The sequence below is a fragment of the Oncorhynchus keta genome, unplaced genomic scaffold (genome assembly GCF_023373465.1).
Source record: "Oncorhynchus keta strain PuntledgeMale-10-30-2019 unplaced genomic scaffold, Oket_V2 Un_scaffold_6322_pilon_pilon, whole genome shotgun sequence".
NCBI lineage: Eukaryota > Metazoa > Chordata > Actinopteri > Salmoniformes > Salmonidae > Oncorhynchus > Oncorhynchus keta.
Window position 1 is genome coordinate 425,658 of NW_026290979.1, and position 20,120 is coordinate 445,777.

Genomic DNA, 20,120 nt, shown 5'->3' on the forward strand with positions numbered 1-20,120 from the left:
GGGACTTTATCAAATTTGACAACAGCAATAAACATGATAATTTGTCAACAACGATAGAGTCTATTTTCAGTATTGCTTCATACTTCCATTAGTCATATAGGGTTTAGCCTGTGTGATCGGTAATGTGAAGCTCATAGGGTTTAGCCTGTGTGATCGGTAATGTGAGGCTCATAGGGTTTAGCCTGTGTGATCGGTAATGTGAGCTCATAGGGTTTAGCCTGTGTGATCGGTAATGTGAGGCTCATAGGGTTTAGCCTGTGTGATTGGTAATGTGAGGCTCAGAGGGTTTAGCCTGTGTGATTGGTAATGTAATGAGGCTCATAGGGTTTAGCCTGTGTGATTGGTAATGTGAGGCTCAGAGGGTTTAGCCTGTGTGATTGGTAATGTGAGGCTCATAGGGTTTAGTCTGTGTGATTGGTAATGTGAGGCTCATAGGGTTTAGCCTGTGTGATCGGTAATGTGAGGCTCATAGGGTTTAGCCTGATTGGTAATGTGAGGCTCATAGGGTTTAGCCTGTGTGATTGGTGTGATTATGTGAGGCTCATAGGGTTTAGCCTGTGTGATTGGTAATGTGAGGCTCATAGGGTTTAGCCTGTGTGATTGGTAATGTGAGGCTCATAGGGTTTAGCCTGTGTGATTGGTAATGTGAGGCTCATGAGGGTTTAGCCTGTGTGATCGGTAATGTGAGGCTCATAGGGTTTAGCCTGTGTGATTGGTAATGTGAGGCTCATAGGGTTTAGCCTGTGTGATCGGTAATGTGAGGCTCATAGGGTTTAGCCTGTGTGATTGGTAATGTGAGGCTCAGAGGGTTTAGCCTGTGTGATTGGTTATGTGAGGCTCATAGGGTTTAGCCTGTGTGATCGGTAATGTGAGGCTCAGAGGGTTTAGCCTGTGTGATTGGTAATGTGAGGCTCAGAGGGTTTAGCCTGTGTGATTGGTAATGTGAGGCTCAGAGGGTTTAGCCTGTGTGATCGGTAATGTGAGGCTCATAGGGTTTAGCCTGTGTGATTGGTAATGTGAGGCTCATAGGGTTTAGCCTGTGTGATTGGTAATGTGAGGCTCAGAGGGTTTAGCCTGTGTGATTGGTAATGTGAGGCTCATAGGGTTTAGCCTGTGTGAGGGTTTAGCCTGGTAATGTGAGGCTCAGAGGGTTTAGCCTGTGTGATTGGTAATGTGAGGCTCAGAGGGTTTAGCCTGTGTGATTGGTAATGTGAGGCTCATAGGGGTTAGCCTGTGTGATTGGTAATGTGAGGCTCATAGGGTTTAGCCTGTGTGATTGGTAATGTGAGGCTCATAGGGTTTAGCCTGTGTGATTGGTAATGTGAGGCTCATAGGGGTTTAGCCTGTGTGATTGGTAATGTGAGGCTCATAGGGTTTAGCCTGTGTGATTGGTAATGTGAGGCTCATATAGGGTTTAGCCTGTGTGATTGGTAATGTGAGGCTCATAGGGTTTAGCCTGTGTGATTGGTAATGTGAGGCTCATAGGGTTTAGCCTGTGTGATTGGTTATGTGAGGCTCATATAGGGTTTAGCCTGTGTGATTGGTAATGTGAGGCTCATAGGGTTTAGCCTGTGTGATTGGTAATGTGAGGCTCATATAGGGTTTAGCCTGTGTGATTGGTTATGTGAGGCTCATATAGGGTTTAGCCTGTGTGATTGGTTATGTGAGGCTCATATAGGGTTTAGCCTGTGTGATTGGTAATGTGAGGCTCATAGGGTTTAGCCTGTGTGATTGGTAATGTGAGGCTCATAGGGTTTAGCCTGTGTGATTGGTAATGTGAGGCTCATAGGGTTTAGCCTGTGTGATTGGTAATGTGAGGCTCATAGGGTTTAGCCTGTGTGATTGGTAATGTGAGGCTCATAGGGTTTAGCCTGTGTGATTGGTTATGTGAGGCTCATATAGGGTTTAGCCTGTGTGATTGGTTATGTGAGGCTCATAGGGTTTAGCCTGTGTGATTGGTAATGTGAGGCTCATAGGGTTTAGCCTGTGTGATTGGTAATGTGAGGCTCATATAGGGTTTAGCCTGTGTGATTGGTAATGTGAGGCTCATAGGGTTTAGCCTGTGTGATTGGTAATGTGAGCTCATAGGGGTTTAGGTGTGATTGGTTATGTGAGGCTCATAGGGTTTAGCCTGTGTGATTGGTTATGTGAGGCTCATATAGGGTTTAGCCTGTGTGATTGGTAATGTGAGGCTCAGAGGGTTTAGCCTGTGTGATTGGTTATGTGAGGCTCATATAGGGTTTAGCCTGTGTGATTGGTTATGTGAGGCTCATATAGGGTTTAGCCTGTGTGATTGGTAATGTGAGGCTCATAGGGTTTAGCCTGTGTGATTGGTTATGTGAGGCTCATAGGGTTTAGCCTGTGTGATTGGTTATGTGAGGCTCATATAGGGTTTAGCCTGTGTGATTGGTAATGTGAGGCTCATATAGGGTTTAGCCTGTGTGATTGGTAATGTGAGGCTCATAGGGTTTAGCCTGTGTGATTGGTTATGTGAGGCTCATATAGGGTTTAGCCTGTGTGATTGGTAATGTGAGGCTCATAGGGTTTAGCCTGTGTGATTGGTAATGTGAGGCTCATAGGGTTTAGCCTGTGTGATTGGTAATGTGAGGCTCATAGGGTTTAGCCTGTGTGATTGGTAATGTGAGGCTCAGAGGGTTTAGCCTGTGTGATTGGTAATGTGAGGCTCATAGGGTTTAGCCTGTGTGATTGGTAATGTGAGGCTCATATAGGGTTTAGCCTGTGTGATTGGTTATGTGAGGCTCATATAGGGTTTAGCCTGTGTGATTGGTAATGTGAGGCTCATAGGGTTTAGCCTGTGTGATTGGTAATGTGAGGCTCATAGGGTTTAGCCTGTGTGATTGGTTATGTGAGGCTCATAGGGTTTAGCCTGTGTGATTGGTAATGTGAGGCTCATAGGGTTTAGCCTGTGTGATTGGTAATGTGAGGCTCATAGGGTTTAGCCTGTGTGATTGGTAATGTGAGGCTCATAGGGTTTAGCCTGTGTGATTGGTTATGTGAGGCTCATATAGGGTTTAGCCTGTGTGATTGGTAATGTGAGGCTCATATAGGGGTTAGCCTGTGTGATTGGTAATGTGAGGCTCATATAGGGTTTAGCCTGTGTGATTGGTTATGTGAGGCTCATAGGGTTTAGCCTGTGTGATTGGTAATGTGAGGCTCATAGGGTTTAGCCTGTGTGATTGGTAATGTGAGGCTCATAGGGTTTAGCCTGTGTGATTGGTAATGTGAGGCTCATAGGGTTTAGCCTGTGTGATTGGTAATGTGAGGCTCATATAGGGTTTAGCCTGTGTGATTGGTAATGTGAGGCTCATAGGGTTTAGCCTGTGTGATTGGTTATGTGAGGCTCATATAGGGTTTAGCCTGTGTGATTGGTAATGTGAGGCTCATAGGGTTTAGCCTGTGTGATTGGTTATGTGAGGCTCATAGGGTTTATGTGGGTTTAGCCTGTGTGATTGGTAATGTGAGGCTCATAGGGTTTAGCCTGTGTGATTGGTAATGTGAGGCTCATAGGTTTTTAGCCTGTGTGATTGGTTATGTGAGGCTCAGGCTATAGGGTTTAGCCTGTGTGATTGGTAATGTGAGGCTCATAGGGTTTAGCCTGTGTGATTGGTAATGTGAGGCTCATAGGGTTTAGCCTGTGTGATTGGTTATGTGAGGTGAGGCTCATATAGGGTTTAGCCTGTGTGATTGGTTATGTGAGGCTCATATAGGGTTTAGCCTGTGTGATTGGTTATGTGAGGCTCATATAGGGTTTAGCCTGTGTGATTGGTAATGTGAGGCTCATAGGGTTTAGCCTGTGTGATTGGTAATGTGAGGCTCATAGGGTTTAGCCTGTGTGATTGGTTATGTGAGGCTCATAGGGTTTAGCCTGTGTGATTGGTAATGTGAGGCTCATAGGGTTTAGCCTGTGTGATTGGTTATGTGAGGCTCATATAGGGTTTAGCCTGTGTGATTGGTTATGTGAGGCTCATAGGGTTTAGCCTGTGTGATTGGTAATGTGAGGCTCATATAGGGTTTAGCCTGTGTGATTGGTAATGTGAGGCTCATAGGGTTTAGCCTGTGTGATTGGTTATGTGAGGCTCATAGGGTTTAGCCTGTGTGATTGGTAATGTGAGGCTCATAGGGTTTAGCCTGTGTGATTGGTTATGTGAGGCTCATAGGGCTCATATAGGGTTTAGCCTGTGTGATTGGTTATGTGAGGCTCATATAGGGTTTAGCCTGTGTGATTGGTTATGTGAGGCTCATAGGGTTTAGCCTGTGTGATTGGTAATGTGAGGCTCATAGGGTTTAGCCTGTGTGATTGGTTATGTGAGGCTCATAGGGTTTAGCCTGTGTGATTGGTAATGTGAGGCTCATATAGGGTTTAGCCTGTGTGATTGGTAATGTGAGGCTCATAGGGTTTAGCCTGTGTGATTGGTTATGTGAGGCTCATAGGGTTTAGCCCTGTGTGATTTGGCCTGTGTGATTGGTTATGAGGCTCATAGGGTTTAGCCTGTGTGATTGGTTATGTGAGGCTCATAGGGTTTAGGGTTTAGCCTGTGTGATTGGTTATGTATGAGGCTCATATAGGGTTTAGCCTGTGTGATTGGTTATGTGAGGCTCATATAGGGGTTAGCCTGTGTGATCGGTAATGTGAGGCTCATAGGGTTTAGCCTGTGTGATTGGTTATGTGAGGCTCATAGGGTTTAGCCTGTGTGATTGGTTATGTGAGGCTCATATAGGGTTTAGCCTGTGTGATTGGTTATGTGAGGCTCATATAGGGTTTAGCCTGTGTGATTGGTAATGTGAGGCTCATAGGGTTTAGCCTGTGTGATTGGTTATGTGAGGCTCATAGGGTTTAGCCTGTGTGATTGGTTATGTGAGGCTCATATAGGGTTTAGCCTGTGTGATTGGTTATGTGAGGCTCATATAGGGTTTAGCCTGTGTGATTGGTAATGTGAGGCTCATAGGGTTTAGCCTGTGTGATTGGTAATGTGAGGCTCATATAGGGTTTAGCCTGTGTGATTGGTAATGTGAGGCTCATAGGGTTTAGCCTGTGTGATTGGTAATGTGAGGCTCATATAGGGGTTAGCCTGTGTGATTGGTAATGTGAGGCTCATAGGGTTTAGCCTGTGTGATTGGTTATGTGAGGCTCATATAGGGTTTAGCCTGTGTGATTGGTAATGTGAGGCTCATATAGGGTTTAGCCTGTGTGATTGGTAATGTGAGGCTCATATAGGGTTTAGCCTGTGTGATTGGTAATGTGAGGCTCATAGGGTTTAGCCTGTGTGATTGGTTATGTGAGGCTCATATAGGGCCTGTGATTGGATTGAGGCTCATAGGGGTTAGCCTGTGTGATTGGTTAGAGGGGCTCATATAGGGTTTAGCCTGTGTGATTGGTAATGTGAGGCTCATATAGGGTTTAGCCTGTGTGATTGGTAATGTGAGGCTCATATAGGGTTTAGCCTGTGTGATTGGTAATGTGAGGCTCATATAGGGTTTAGCCTGTGTGATTGGTAATGTGAGGCTCATATAGGGTTTAGCCTGTGTGATTGGTAATGTGAGGCTCATAGGGTTTAGGTTTAGCCTGTGTGATTGGTTATGTGAGGCTCATATAGGGTTTAGCCTGTGTGATTGGTAATGTGAGGCTCATAGGGTTTAGCCTGTGTGATTGGTAATGTGAGGCTCATAGGGTTTAGCCTGTGTGATGGGTAATGTGAGGCTCATAGGGTTTAGCCTGTGTGATTGGTTATGTGAGGCTCATATAGGGTTTAGCCTGTGTGATCGGTAATGTGAGGCTCATAGGGTTTAGCCTGTGTGATTGGTAATGTGAGGCTCATAGGGATTTTAGCCTGTGTGATTGGTAATGTGAGGCTCATAGGGTTTAGCCTGTGTGATTGGTAATGTGAGGCTCAGGGTTTAGCCTGTGTGGGTTTAGCCTAGGGTTTGTGATTGGTTATGTGAGGCTCAGAGGGTTTAGCCTGTGTGATTGGTAATGTGAGGCTCATATAGGGTTTAGCCTGTGTGATTGGTAATGTGAGGCTCATATAGGGTTTAGCCTGTGTGATTGGTAATGTGAGGCTCATAGGGTTTAGCCTGTGTGATTGGTAATGTGAGGCTCATATAGGGTTTAGCCTGTGTGATTGGTTATGTGAGGCTCATATAGGGTTTAGCCTGTGTGATTGGTAATGTGAGGCTCATATAGGGTTTAGCCTGTGTGATTGGTAATGTGAGGCTCAGACCCACTGAGCACTGAGAGTTTGTTGATTCTGTGGAAAGTAGTTTTTGATGAAGTGGTCTGAGGGTCAGTGTGGGACTTTAAGGGCTCCAGTGATTTAGAGACGTGTAGGTGAGTCAGTCTCCTCAGGAACTGTCCAACACTCCCCTTGACTCCTGTCCTGCTAATGTCATGTGTGGGTGAGTGTGTGCGTGTGTGTATGTGAGTGCATGCGCAAGTGTGTGTGCGTGATTATGTGCATGTTTGTGTGTGTGCGTGTGTGTGTGTGAGTGTGTGTGCTTGTGAGTTTGTGTGTATGAGCAAGTGCAGACACACACACCACTTGGTCCTTAGATTTACTGACCTTCATATTCTCTGGATGCCAACTTTCCTCTCCAGCTTTACTGAAACCGTGAATGAAAACCTTCCAGGGAGACGGAGTTCAGTGGTGTCATAAACTTACTACAGTGATGTTGCTATGAGGATTCAGACATCCGTCCGGCTCCCGGAGACTCTCAGTTTCCTCCAAAATGTTGCCATGATGGTGAAACTGAGGAAGTAATTGTCTTTATAATGTGTCTTTTCTCTGTAGGTTATGGGACAGTAGGTCTGGACGGGGCTCCCAGCTATGGTCACACTCCGTCTCACCACTCCCCTCAGTTCTCCTGTCATTCCTTCAAACACGAGGACATCCTGTCCCCTCCAACTACCATGGGTAACATTCACTGTCCTTAACACTTCCTGTCCACCTGTGTGTATGATAGTGTGTGTGTGTTTTAGTGTTTGTGTGTGTGTGTGTGTGCAGCATGTGAAAGTTAACCTCACAAACAATGAAGACTCTGAGGTCTCAGCAAGGTTAGTAAGGAAGTCACCCAGAGGTTACAGGGCTATAAATGACTATCATCCATTCTCTCTCCCTGTCTCCCCTCAACCTCTCTGTTTTTAACACCACCTCTCACTATGCTCTTATTCAAAGCTGTGTATGTTTTCTTTTCATTTTGGTCAAATGAATATACTGGCTCTGGAGATGATAAGGAAACAGCTTTATGAGAGACTTGGTGGAATGTTGACCGCCACCAGGGGACCAATCCACAACTGAGCCAGAGAAGAGCTATGCAGGTCCTTTAAAAGGAGATGGATTGGTTTACCACCTCTGGGAGGACTGCTGTTTTGATCATTGTTTAGAGGAAACGTCTTGTTATTGGTGTTTGTGTGGGAGTGCGTCCGTCCGTCCGTCTGTGTGTGTGTCTGTGTTTGGGGATGACAGATCTTTTCTCTGTGACTCCTGGGGATATAGCAGCAGAGATAGTCAGCTGGTAAACAGACCAATCTGGTGTTATATTGAGCATGTGGTTTCAACGTGCTGTAACTACTGTCCAACAGGTCTTTATGCTAATTCATTGGTTTGTTTGTCTGGTTCATTTACTGTATGCTATGCAGGTGACCAGCAGTACCCTGCCCCTCCCCCCATGTTTGGTTGCCACCCCCCCTCAGAGAACTGTCCAACCAGCCAGGCTCTACTGCTGAGGAACTATAACAGGTACCTTTCTGTTGACAAACCTCCTCATCACCTTGGATCCCCTTAGCTTCAGATCCATACGCCTGACTCTCATACCATTACACTGTACATGTTTGTGCTACCGTTGCTAGGATACCAGGGTTCATTTTGACTACGTAGTTATTTAGGATCTGACTCTAGTGATGATCACAGATAGATACTCATTGTACTGTATTTATATTTCAACCAGGAAGTCCTATAGAGATAATAATATATATATATATTTTCAATGGCCTTTGATGAGCTCATCAAATGTCAGTCTGTCTTTGAGAGGGAGGAGGACCTTATGACCAATGGAAGGAAGTGAGATCACCAGGGTAGGAAGGAAGTGAGATCACCAGGGTATGAAGGAGGTGTACGTCTGAGACTGTACACAGAGCTAAATCAAATCAAATCAAATGTTATTTGTCACATGCGCCGAATACAACAGGTGTAGTAGACCTTACAGTGAAATGCTGCCTAAGAAGCCCTTAACCAACAATGCAGTTTTAAGAAAGTACCTAAAAAAATAGATAAGAATAACAAATGATTAAAGAGCAGCAGTAAGTAACAATAGCGGGGCCTTATACAGGGGGTACCGGTACAGAGTCAATGTGGAGGTTATATACAGGGGGTACCGGTACAGAGTCAATGTGGAGGTTATATACAGGGGGTACCGGTACAGAGTCAATGTGGAGGCTATATACAGGGGGTACCGGTACAGAGTCAATGTGGAGGCTATATACAGGGGGTACCGGTACAGAGTCAATGTGGAGGTTATATACAGGGGTACCGGTACAGAGTCAATGTGGAGGTTATATACAGGGGTACCGGTACAGAGTCAATGTGGAGGTTATATACAGGGGTACCGGTACAGAGTCAATGTGGAGGCTATATACAGGGGGTACCGGTACAGAGTCAATGTGGAGGCTATATACAGGGGGTACCGGTACAGAGTCAATGTGGAGGCTATATACAGGGGTACCGGTACAGAGTCAATGTGGAGGCTATATACAGGGGGTACCGGTACAGAGTCAATGTGGAGGCTATATACAGGGGTACCGGTACAGAGTCAATGTGGAGGCTATATACAGGGGGTACCGGTACAGAGTCAATGTGGAGGTTATATACAGGGATACCGGTACAGAGTCAATGTGGAGGATATATACAGGGGGTTCCGGTACAGAGTCAATGTGGAGGTTATATACAGGGATACCGGTACAGAGTCAATGTGGAGGGTATATACAGGGGGTACCGGTACAGAGTCAATGTCGAGGCTATATACAGGGGGTACCGGTACAGAGTCAATGTGGAGGCTATATACAGGGGGTTCCGGTACATAGTCAATGTGGAGGTTATATACAGGGGGTACCGGTACAGAGTCAATGTGGTGGTTATATACAGGGGGTGCCGGTACAGAGTCAATGTGGAGGTTATATACAGGGCGTACCGGTACAGAGTCAATGTGGAGGTTATATACAGGGGGTACCGGTACAGAGTCAATGTGGAGGTTATATACAGGGGTACCGGTACAGAGTCAATGTGGAGGTTATATACAGGGGTACCGGTACAGAGTCAATGTGGAGGTTATATACAGGGGTACCGGTACAGAGTCAATGTGGAGGTTATATACAGGAGGTACCGGTACAGAGTCAATGTAGAGGTTATATACAGGGGTACCGGTACAGAGTCAATGTGGAGGTTATATACAGGGGTACCGGTACAGAGTCAATGTGGAGGTTATATACAGGGGGTACCGGTACAGAGTCAATGTGGAGGCTATATACAGGGGGTACCGGTACAGAGTCAATGTGGAGGCTATATACAGGGGTACCAGTACAGAGTCAATGTGGAGGCTATATACAGGGGTACCAGTACAGAGTCAATGTGGAGGCTATATACAGGGGGTACCGGTACAGAGTCAATGTGGAGGTTATATACAGGGGTACCGGTACAGAGTCAATGTGGAGGTTATATACAGGGGTACCGGTACAGAGTCAATGTGGAGGCTATATACAGGGGTACCGGTACAGAGTCAATGTGGAGGCTATATACAGGGGTACCGGTACAGAGTCAATGTGGAGGTTATATACAGGGGGTACCGGTACAGAGTCAATGTGGAGGTTATATACAGGGGTACCGGTACAGAGTCAATGTGGAGGCTATATACAGGGGTACCGGTACAGAGTCAATGTGGAGGCTATATACAGGGGGTACCGGTACAGAGTCAATGTGGAGGTTATATACAGGGGGTACCGGTACAGAGTCAATGTGGAGGTTATATACAGGGGTACCGGTACAGAGTCAATGTGGAGGTTATATACAGGGGTACCGGTACAGAGTCAATGTGGAGGCTATATACAGGGGTACCGGTACAGAGTCAATGTGGAGGCTATATACAGGGGGTACCGGTACAGAGTCAATGTGGAGGTTATATACAGGGGTACCGGTACAGAGTCAATGTGGAGGCTATATACAGGGGGTACCGGTACAGAGTCAATGTGGAGGCTATATACAGGGGTACCGGTACAGAGTCAATGTGGAGGTTATATACAGGGTACCGGTACAGAGTCAATGTGGAGGTTATATACAGGGGTACCGGTACAGAGTCAATGTGGAGGCTATATACAGGGGGTACCGGTACAGAGTCAATGTGGAGGCTATATACAGGGGTACCGGTACAGAGTCAATGTGGAGGTTATATACAGGGGTACCGGTACAGAGTCAATGTGGAGGTTATATACAGGGGGTACCGGTACAGAGTCAATGTGGAGGCTATATACAGGGGGTACCGGTACAGAGTCAATGTGGAGGCTATATACAGGGGGTACCGGTACAGAGTCAATGTGGAGGTTATATACAGGGGTACCGGTACAGAGTCAATGTGGAGGTTATATACAGGGGTACCGGTACAGAGTCAATGTGGAGGTTATATACAGGGGGTACCGGTACAGAGTCAATGTGGAGGCTATATACAGGGGTACCGGTACAGAGTCAATGTGGAGGCTATATACAGGGGTACCGGTACAGAGTCAATGTGGAGGCTATATACAGGGGTACCGGTACAGAGTCAATGTGGAGGTTATATACAGGGGTACCGGTACAGAGTCAATGTGGAGGCTATATACAGGGGTACCGGTACAGAGTCAATGTGGAGGCTATATACAGGGGGTACCGGTACAGAGTCAATGTGGAGGCTATATACAGGGGTACCGGTACAGAGTCAATGTGGAGGTTATATACAGGGGTACCGGTACAGAGTCAATGTGGAGGCTATATACAGGGGTACCGGTACAGAGTCAATGTGGAGGTTATATACAGGGGTACCGGTACAGAGTCAATGTGGAGGCTATATACAGGGGTACCGGTACAGAGTCAATGTGGAGGCTATATACAGGGGGTACCGGTACAGAGTCAATGTGGAGGCTATATACAGGGGTACCGGTACAGAGTCAATGTGGAGGTTATATACAGGGGTACCGGTACAGAGTCAATGTGGAGGCTATATACAGGGGGTACCGGTACAGAGTCAATGTGGAGGCTATATACAGGGGTACCGGTACAGAGTCAATGTGGAGGTTATATACAGGGGTACCGGTACAGAGTCAATGTGGAGGCTATATACAGGGGTACCGGTACAGAGTCAATGTGGAGGCTATATACAGGGGTACCGGTACAGAGTCAATGTGGAGGCTATATACAGGGGGTACCGGTACAGAGTCAATGTGGAGGTTATATACAGGGTACCGGTACAGAGTCAATGTGGAGGCTATATACAGGGGTACCGGTACAGAGTCAATGTGGAGGTTATATACAGGGGTACCGGTACAGAGTCAATGTGGAGGCTATATACAGGGGTACCGGTACAGAGTCAATGTGGAGGTTATATACAGGGGGTACCGGTACAGAGTCAATGTGGAGGTTATATACAGGGGTACCGGTACAGAGTCAATGTGGAGGCTATATACAGGCGGTACCGGTACAGAGTCAATGTGGAGGCTATATACAGGGGTACCGGTACAGAGTCAATGTGGAGGCTATATACAGGGGGTACCGGTACAGAGTCAATGTGGAGGCTATATACAGGGGTACCGGTACAGAGTCAATGTGGAGGCTATATACAGGGGGTACCGGTACAGAGTCAATGTGGAGGCTATATACAGGGGTACCGGTACAGAGTCAATGTGGAGGTTATATACAGGGGTACCGGTACAGAGTCAATGTGGAGGCTATATACAGGAGGTACCGGTACAGAGTCAATGTGGAGGTTATATACAGGGGTACCGGTACAGAGTCAATGTGGAGGTTATATACAGGGGGTACCGGTACAGAGTCAATGTGGAGGTTATATACAGGGGTACCGGTACAGAGTCAATGTGGAGGCTATAGACAGGGGGTACCGGTACAGAGTCAATGTGGAGGCTATATACAGGGGGTACCGGTACAGAGTCAATGTGGAGGCTATAGACAGGGGTACCGGTACAGAGTCAATGTGGAGGTTATATACAGGGGTACCGGTACAGAGTCAATGTGGAGGCTATATACAGGGGTACCGGTACAGAGTCAATGTGGAGGTTATATACAGGGGTACCGGTACAGAGTCAATGTGGAGGCTATATACAGGGGTACCGGTACAGAGTCAATGTGGAGGCTATAAACAGGGGGTACCGGTACAGAGTCAATGCGGAGGCTATATACAGGGGGTACCGGTACAGAGTCAATGTGGAGGCTATATACAGGGGTACCGGTACAGAGTCAATGTGGAGGTTATATACAGGGGGTACCGGTACAGAGTCAATGTGGAGGCTATATACAGGGGTACCGGTACAGAGTCAATGTGGAGGCTATAAACAGGGGGTACCGGTACAGAGTCAATGTGGAGGCTATATACAGGGGTACCGGTACAGAGTCAATGTGGAGGCTATATACAGGGGTACCGGTACAGAGTCAATGTGGAGGTTATATACAGGGGTACCGGTACAGAGTCAATGTGGAGGCTATATACAGGGGGTACTGGTACAGAGTCAATGTGGAGGCTATAAACAGGGGTACCGGTACAGAGTCAATGTGGAGGCTATATACAGGGGGTACCGGTACAGAGTCAATGTGGAGGCTATATACAGGGGTACTCGTACAGAGTCAATGTGGAGGCTATAAATAGGGGTACCGGTACAGAGTCAATGTGGAGGCTATATACAGGGGGTACCGGTACAGAGTCAATGTGGAGGCTATATACAGGGGGTACCGGTACAGAGTCAATGTGGAGGCTATATACAGGGGTACCGGTACAGAGTCAATGTGGAGGCTATATACAGGGGGTACCGGTACAGAGTCAATGTGGAGGCTATATACAGGGGTACCGGTACAGAGTCAATGTGGAGGCTATAGACAGGGGGTACCGGTACATAGTCAATGTGGAGGCTATATACAGGGGGTACCGGTACAGAGTCAATGTGGAGGCTATATACAGGGGTACCGGTACAGAGTCAATGTGGAGGCTATATACAGGGGGTACCGGTACAGAGTCAATGTGGAGGCTATATACAGGGGGTACCGGTACAGAGTCAATGTGGAGGGTATATACAGGGGTTACCAGTACAGAGTCAATGTGGAGGCTATATACAGGGGGTACCGGTACAGAGTCAATGTGGAGGCTATATACAGGGGGTACCGGTACAGAGTCAATGTGGAGGCTATATACAGGGGTACCGGTACAGAGTCAATGTGGAGGCTATATACAGGGGTACCGGTACAGAGTCAATGTGGAGGCTATATACAGGGGTACTGGTACAGAGTCAATGTGGAGGCTATATACAGGGGTACCGGTACAGAGTCAATGTGGAGGCTATATACAGGGGTACCGGTACAGAGTCAATGTGGAGGCTATATACAGGGGTACCGGTACAGAGTCAATGTGGAGGCTATATACAGGGGTACCGGTACAGAGTCAATGTGGAGGCTATATACAGGGGTACCAGTACAGAGTCAATGTGGAGGCTATATACAGGGGTACCGGTACAGAGTCAATGTGGAGGCTATATACAGGGGTACCGGTACAGAGTCAATGTGGAGGCTATATACAGGGGTACCGGTACAGAGTCAATGTGGAGGCTATATACAGGGGTACCGGTACAGAGTCAATGTGGAGGCTATATACAGGGGTACCGGTACAGAGTCAATGTGGAGGCTATATACAGGGGTACCAGTACAGAGTCAATGTGGAGGCTATATACAGGGTACCGGTACAGAGTCAATGTGGAGGCTATATACAGGGGGTACCGGTACAGAGTCAATGTGGAGACTATATACAGGGGGTACCGGTACAGAGTCAATGTGGAGGCTATATACAGGGGTTACCGGTAAAGAGTCAATTTGGAGACTATATACAGGGGTACCAGTACAGAGTCAATGTGGAGGCTATATACAGGGGGTACCGGTACAGAGTCAATGTGGAGACTATATACAGGGGGTACCGGTACAGAGTCAATGTGGAGGCTATATACAGGGGTTACCGGTACAGAGTCAATGTGGAGACTATATACAGGGGGTACCGGTACAGAGTCATAGAAGGAATGTGAGAAGAAGGAAAAACAACAGGTAAAATGTGGGAGTGGAGGAGAGGAGAGGAGAGGAGAGGAAAGGAGAGGAGAGAGAGAGGAGGAGAGAGGTGAAGTGGTGGGTGGAAGGGGAGGAGGGAGAGGAGAGGAAGAGGAGAGGGAGAGGAGGAGAGGGAGAGGAGGGGAGAGGTGAAGTGGTGGGTGGATGGGGTGGAGAGAGAGAGGAGAGGGAGACGAGAGGAAGAGGAGAGGGAGGAGAGTGAGAGGAGAGGGAGAGGGAGAGGTAAAGTGGTGGGTGAAAGGGGAGGATTTCTGTTTTTCTGTAACATGGGGGGATTTCTTTAACCCAAAACAGCTCAGCAGGCAAACTGAGCCAGGATTCTTCAAATGCTGACCTCAGTTTGTTTTTGGAGAGGGGGAACAGAAGGAACTCAAACTACAGGAACAAGTTCTGATAAGAGAGGAAGAGAAGAGTCCCTTCTCCCTTTATAGCCAGGACTAGTCTCCTATCCCAGAGCTAGGAACCATCAGATCAACCCTCCCACACTAACACACCCACACACTTATCATCAGCCTGCTTCCCAACAGTGCTGCCTCATACAGTACAACTGACCCTGGTATGTCACACAGGTCATTTATGTTTTCTGTACACCAGTGGAGGCTGGTGAGGGGAGGACGACTCATAGCAATGGCTGGAATGGAATGAAACACATGGAAACATTCATTCCATTCCATCCACTCCATTATGTCCATTCCTATCAGCCTTCCTCCCCTCACTAGCCTCCACTGATGTACAGGATATTGTACACTGTCCTCCACCTCCACCTCCTACACCTCTTCCACCTCCAACTCCACCTCTTCTTCCACCTCCTCCACCTCCTCCGCCGTCTCCTCCTCCTCCTCCTCCTCCTCCTCCTCCACCTCCTCCCACCTCCTCCTCCTCCACCTCCTCCTCCTCCGCCGTCTCTTCCTCCTCCCTCACCTCTACCTCCACCTCTTCCTCCACCTCCACCTCCTCCTCTTCCTCCACCTCCTCCTCCTCCTCCGCTGTCTCTTCCTCCTCCCTCACCTCCACCTCCACCTCTTCCTCCACCTCCACCTCCTCCTCCTCCTCCACCTCCTCCTCCTCCTCCTCCTCCTCCTCCTCCTCCACCTCCACCTCCTCCTCCTCCTCCACCTCCTCCTCCACCTCCTCCTCCTCCCCCTCCTCCACCTCCACCTCCTCCTCCACCTCCACCTCCTCCCTCCCCTCCTCCTCCTCCACCTCCTCCTCCTCCTCCTCCTCCTCCTCCTCCTCCTCCTCCCTCCTCCTCCTCCAGTAATGATACTGTGAGGACAAAGTGATGTCATGCACTGGTTCACCATGTACTAGGCACGGTCACACTCACCCTCAATGCCTGTGGGTGTGTATCACGTCTCTCTCTCTCTCTGTGTGTGTGTGTGTGTGTGTGTTGTAGCCAGTGTAATCATCTGCCAATGTGACTAATGGCTTCACAGCCCAGCGTTTCTAATGAGCTCTTTGAGGACTGGATGTGTTCATGAAGGAAGTATGTGGGGTTTCCCATACTGTCATGTCTTCATTATCCAGAAACAAGGGAGGGAGGGAGGGGGAGGGAGGGAGGGGGGAGGGAGGGGGGGGGGGAGGGAGGGGGAGAGCAAATTGTCCAGGGGGAGGAGGGAGGGAGGGAGGGAGGGACAGAGGGAGTAAAGGGATGGGAGGGGGAGGGGTTTTCTGACCGTAAAAGCAAATTGTCCAGCCATTACGCACCCCCTCCCTCTCTTCTCTGTTCAACTGATTTCAGTCAGTCAAATCATATCAGTATAGCTTGTGTTGATGTCTCGTGGACAGACTAAGTAAACCACATTATGCAAGATTTTAGTTCTGCGTTAACCGAGATCAAGCTTTTGTTAGCTTCAATGGTGTATACAGTAAATAATGTGGAGCTGTAATCTTTCTGTCTGTGTGTGTTTTCCTCAGTGATAACCTGCAATCTTTCTGTCTGTGTGTGTTTTCCTCAGTGATAACCTGTGATCTTTCGGTCTGTGTGTGTTTTCCTCAGTGATAACCTGTGATCTTTCGGTCTGTGTGTGTTTTCCTCAGTGATAACCTGTGATCTTTCGGTCTGTGTGTGTTTTCCTCAGTGATAACCTGTGATCTTTCGGTCTGTGTGTGTTTTCCTCAGTGATAACCTGTGATCTTTCGGTCTGTGTGTGTTTTCCTCAGTGATAACCTGTGATCTTTCGGTCTGTGTGTGTTTTCCTCAGTGATAACCTGTGATCTTTCGGTCTGTGTGTGTTTTCCTCAGTGATAACCTGTGATCTTTCGGTCTGTGTGTGTTTTCCTCAGTGATAACCTGTGATCTTTCGGTCTGTGTGTGTTTTCCTCAGTGATAACCTGTGATCTTTCGGTCTGTGTGTGTTTTCCTCAGTGATAACCTGTGATCTTTCGGTCTGTGTGTGTTTTCCTCAGTGATAACCTGTGATCTTTCGGTCTGTGTGTGTTTTCCTCAGTGATAACCTGTGATCTTTCGGTCTGTGTGTGTTTCCTCAGTGATAACCTGTGATCTTTCGGTCTGTGTGTGTTTTCCTCAGTGATAACCTGTGATCTTTCGGTCTGTGTGTGTTTTCCTCAGTGATAACCTGTGATCTTTCGGTCTGTGTGTGTTTTCCTCAGTGATAACCTGTGATCTTTCGGTCTGTGTGTGTTTTCCTCAGTGATAACCTGTGATCTTTCGGTCTGTGTGTGTTTTCCTCTGTGATAACCTGTGATCTTTCGGTCTGTGTGTTTTCCTCAGTGATAACCTGTGATCTTTCTGTCTGTGTGTGTTTTCCCCAGTGATAACTTGTACCAGATGGCCTCTCAGCTGGAGTGTGTAGCGTGGAACCCTGCTAACACACTGTCCACCATCAAAAGGTACCAAGCTGGGTTGACTGTGGAGTTCTATCTGTATGGTCCATCAATGTGTGTTGTATGTGTTGTGTGTGTTGTGTGTATATGTGTGTGTTGTGTGTGTTGTGTGTATATGTGTGTATGTGTGTATGTGTGTGTTTAGCTTCTTGTAGTATATTTATTTAGTGGAGCCTTGACCATAGTCAGGGAGGTAATGGAGGAGGAGGAAGAGAAGGATGGGAGGAGGGAGGTAAGATTTGGTCTGCTGCCCAGGGGGATAGAAAGACGGGGATGAGAGTACAATGAAATGAATACACAGCTGCTGCCTCTGTCCCTCTCTTTCTCCCTCTCCCTGTTTCCCTCTCTTTCTCTCTCTCCCCTGTCTCTCCCTCTCTTCTCTCTCTCTCTCTCCCTGTCTCTCCCTTTCTTTCTCTCTCTCTCCCTGTCTCTCCCTCTTTCTCTCTCTCTCCCTGTCTCTCCCTCTCTTTCTCTCTCTCCCCCTGTCTCTCCCTCTCTTTCTCTCTCTCTCTCCCTGTCTCTCCCTTTCTTTCTCTCTCCCTGTCTCTCCCTCTTTCTCTCTCTCTCCCTGTCTCTCCCTCTCTTTCTCTCTCTCCCTGTCTCCCTCTCTTTCTCTCTCTCCCTGTCTCTCCCTCTCTTTCTCTCTCTCTCTCCCTGTCTCTCCCTTTCTTTCTCTCTCTCTCCCTGTCTCTCCCTCTTTCTCTCTCTCTCCCTGTCTCTCCCTCTCTTTCTCTCTCTCTCCCTGTCTCTCCCTCTTTCTCTCCCTCTCTTTCTCTCACTGTCTCTCCCTCTTTCGCTCCCTCTTTCTCTCTCTCTCTCCCTGTCTCTCCCTCTTTCTCAATCTCTTCTCTCTCACTTCTCTCTTTTCCCCATTTTTACACCCCCTCACCAAGACCAACACAGGAGTAGGAACTGATATGTCCCTGAACAGAGGACAGGCTGAAGGTGTGAGGATAGCAGATAGAAGCATCCCCCTCTGACCCTTGTCCACCACCCTCCCTCTCACTCCAACAGGATTAACTGGAAGAAGTGTGACATCACTGACTGTTAGAGTAGCATGTTGTTAGATGTTCAGTCTTGTTGTCATGGTACTGCACTGTGCTCACCCCAGCCTCACCTCTGCTGCCCTTACAGTCATGGGACAGGATATGAGAGTGACCCCACACCCCCCCCTCCTCCGGTGGTCCTCAGCTGTAGTGCCCAGTACCACATCCACACACACGGCCTCTACAGAGGACTACAGGTCAGGGTCCGACACGCATAAACACTCATAAACGCACACTCATAAACGCGCACACACACACTCACCTACTCTCTCTCTCTTCCTCCCTCTCTCTCTCTCTTTCTCTCCCTCCATCTCTCTCTCTCTACCCCCTCTCTCCCTCCCTATCTCTCTCCCTCCCTCTACATCTCTCTCTCTCTCTCTCTCTCTCTCCTATCTCTCTCTCTCTCTCTCTCTCTCTCTCTCTCTATCTCTCGCTCTCTCTTTCTCTACCAATCTCTCTCTCTCTTTACCTCTCTCTCTCTCTCTCTCTCTCTCTTTCTCTCTCTCTCTCTTTACTTCTCTCTCTCTCTTTACTTCTCTCTCTCTCTTTCTCTCTCTCTCTTTCTCTCTCTCTCTCTCTCTCTCTCTCTCTCTCTCTCTCTCTCTCTCTCTCTCTCTCTCTCTCTCTCTCTCTCTCTCTCTCTCTCTCCCTCTCTCTCTCTCTCTCTCTCTCTCTCTCTCTCTCTCTCTCTCTCTCTCTCTCTCTCTCTCTCTCTCTCAGGATGTGCGGAGGGTGCCTGGTATCACGCCGTCTGTGGTGAGGTCTTCAGAGACCAATGAGAAGCGTCCGTTTTTGTGTGCCTACCCCGGCTGCAATAAGAGATACTTCAAACTTTCCCACCTGCAGATGCATGGCAGGAAACACACGGGTCAGTACACCCCATATAGACAACAGTCATTTGCTTTACAGTGGCATGGTGGTTGTGATAATGAGGATGATGATGGTGGTGATGATGATGATGATTATGGTTGCAGGAGAAAAGCCGTATCAGTGTGACTTCACAGACTGTGGACGGAGATTCTCCAGATCAGATCAACTGAAGAGACACCAACGCAGACACACAGGTCAGAACACTCTGTCTCTCAGCTTTACTCTCTCTATACCTCTCTCTATACCTCTCTCTCTCTCTCTCTCTCTCTCTCTCTCTCTCTCTCTCTCTCTCTCTCTCTCTCTCTCTCTCTCTCTCTCTCTCTCTCTCTCTCTCTCTCTCTCTCTCTCTCTCTCTCTCTCTCTCTCTCTCTCTCCCTCGCTCTCTCTCGCTCTCTCTCTCTCTCTCTCTCTCTTGCTCTCTCTCTCTTGCTCTCTCCAACTCTTCTCTCTTTACCTAGAGTTTTAAAATAATCTTTATAAACTCTTAACCCCACCTGTCTTCCCCTCTCCACCTCTCTCTGTGTAGGAGTGAAACCATTCCAGTGTGAGACGTGTCAGAGAAAGTTTTCACGGTCAGACCATCTTAAGACACACACTCGGACACATACAGGTAAAACAAGTGCGTATACCTTTATTTTCTACCTATTCCTCTGCTTTTCTACTGTGTTAATTATCCTGGTCACTACACTGCTTCTATGATGTGGACCCCAGGAAGAGTAGCTGCTGTGGTTGCTCCATCTAATGTGGATCCTAATTAAATACAACTAATTAAATAGCCAGTAGGCCTAATGATTACCTTAGTAACCATGCTAATGAGTGTATACAATTATGAAGCTTTTATTAATTGTAGATTTAAATAACAGATTTGATTTTTTTGTTATGGCTCAGCTCACCACTGACAATCCTCTCTTCTCCTCCTCTCTTCCTCCTCTCCTCTCCTTCTCTCCTTCTGTTTCCCCCCTCTCTTCTCCTCTCTCTCCTTAATTTC

The 20,120-nt window shown here is 47.7% G+C and overlaps 1 protein-coding gene and 2 long non-coding RNA genes across 13 annotated transcripts in view; 2 read left to right on the plus strand and 1 right to left on the minus strand.

Moving 5' to 3' along the window:
• wt1b (WT1 transcription factor b) overlaps positions 1-20,120 on the plus strand; it is a 28,175-nt gene that overhangs the window by 5,601 nt on the left and 2,454 nt on the right. The window contains exons 2-8 of one of the 3 annotated variants that reach the window (XM_052517255.1): positions 6,807-6,929; positions 7,655-7,754; positions 17,145-17,222; positions 18,351-18,459; positions 18,983-19,130; positions 19,237-19,326; positions 19,659-19,751. In XM_052517255.1, coding sequence (XP_052373215.1) covers positions 6,807-6,929; positions 7,655-7,754; positions 17,145-17,222; positions 18,351-18,459; positions 18,983-19,130; positions 19,237-19,326; positions 19,659-19,751 — 741 coding nt within the window. Of the gene's footprint in view, positions 1-6,806; positions 6,930-7,654; positions 7,755-17,076; positions 17,223-18,350; positions 18,460-18,982; positions 19,131-19,236; positions 19,327-19,658; positions 19,752-20,120 lie in introns of those variants that run through there. The other 2 variants (XM_052517256.1, XM_052517257.1) reach the window with 2 other exon arrangements.
• On the plus strand, positions 7,779-12,568 carry LOC127929278 (uncharacterized). Of its 7 annotated transcripts, none has more exons than XR_008134220.1 (4): positions 7,779-8,565; positions 9,951-10,028; positions 10,487-10,603; positions 12,518-12,568. It is a non-coding gene; the product is annotated as an uncharacterized LOC127929278 (long non-coding RNA). The 7 variants fall into 7 exon arrangements; XR_008134215.1 differs by lacking the exon at positions 12,518-12,568 and adding an exon at positions 12,057-12,257; XR_008134222.1 differs by lacking the exon at positions 12,518-12,568 and adding an exon at positions 11,942-11,993.
• Positions 16,679-17,211, minus strand: LOC127929277 (uncharacterized). Of its 3 annotated transcripts, none has more exons than XR_008134213.1 (3): positions 17,072-17,211; positions 16,867-16,989; positions 16,679-16,826 (listed from the first exon to the last, which is right to left on the minus strand). It is a non-coding gene; the product is annotated as an uncharacterized LOC127929277 (long non-coding RNA). The 3 variants fall into 3 exon arrangements; XR_008134212.1 differs by having other exon boundaries at positions 16,867-17,030; XR_008134214.1 differs by having other exon boundaries at positions 17,111-17,172.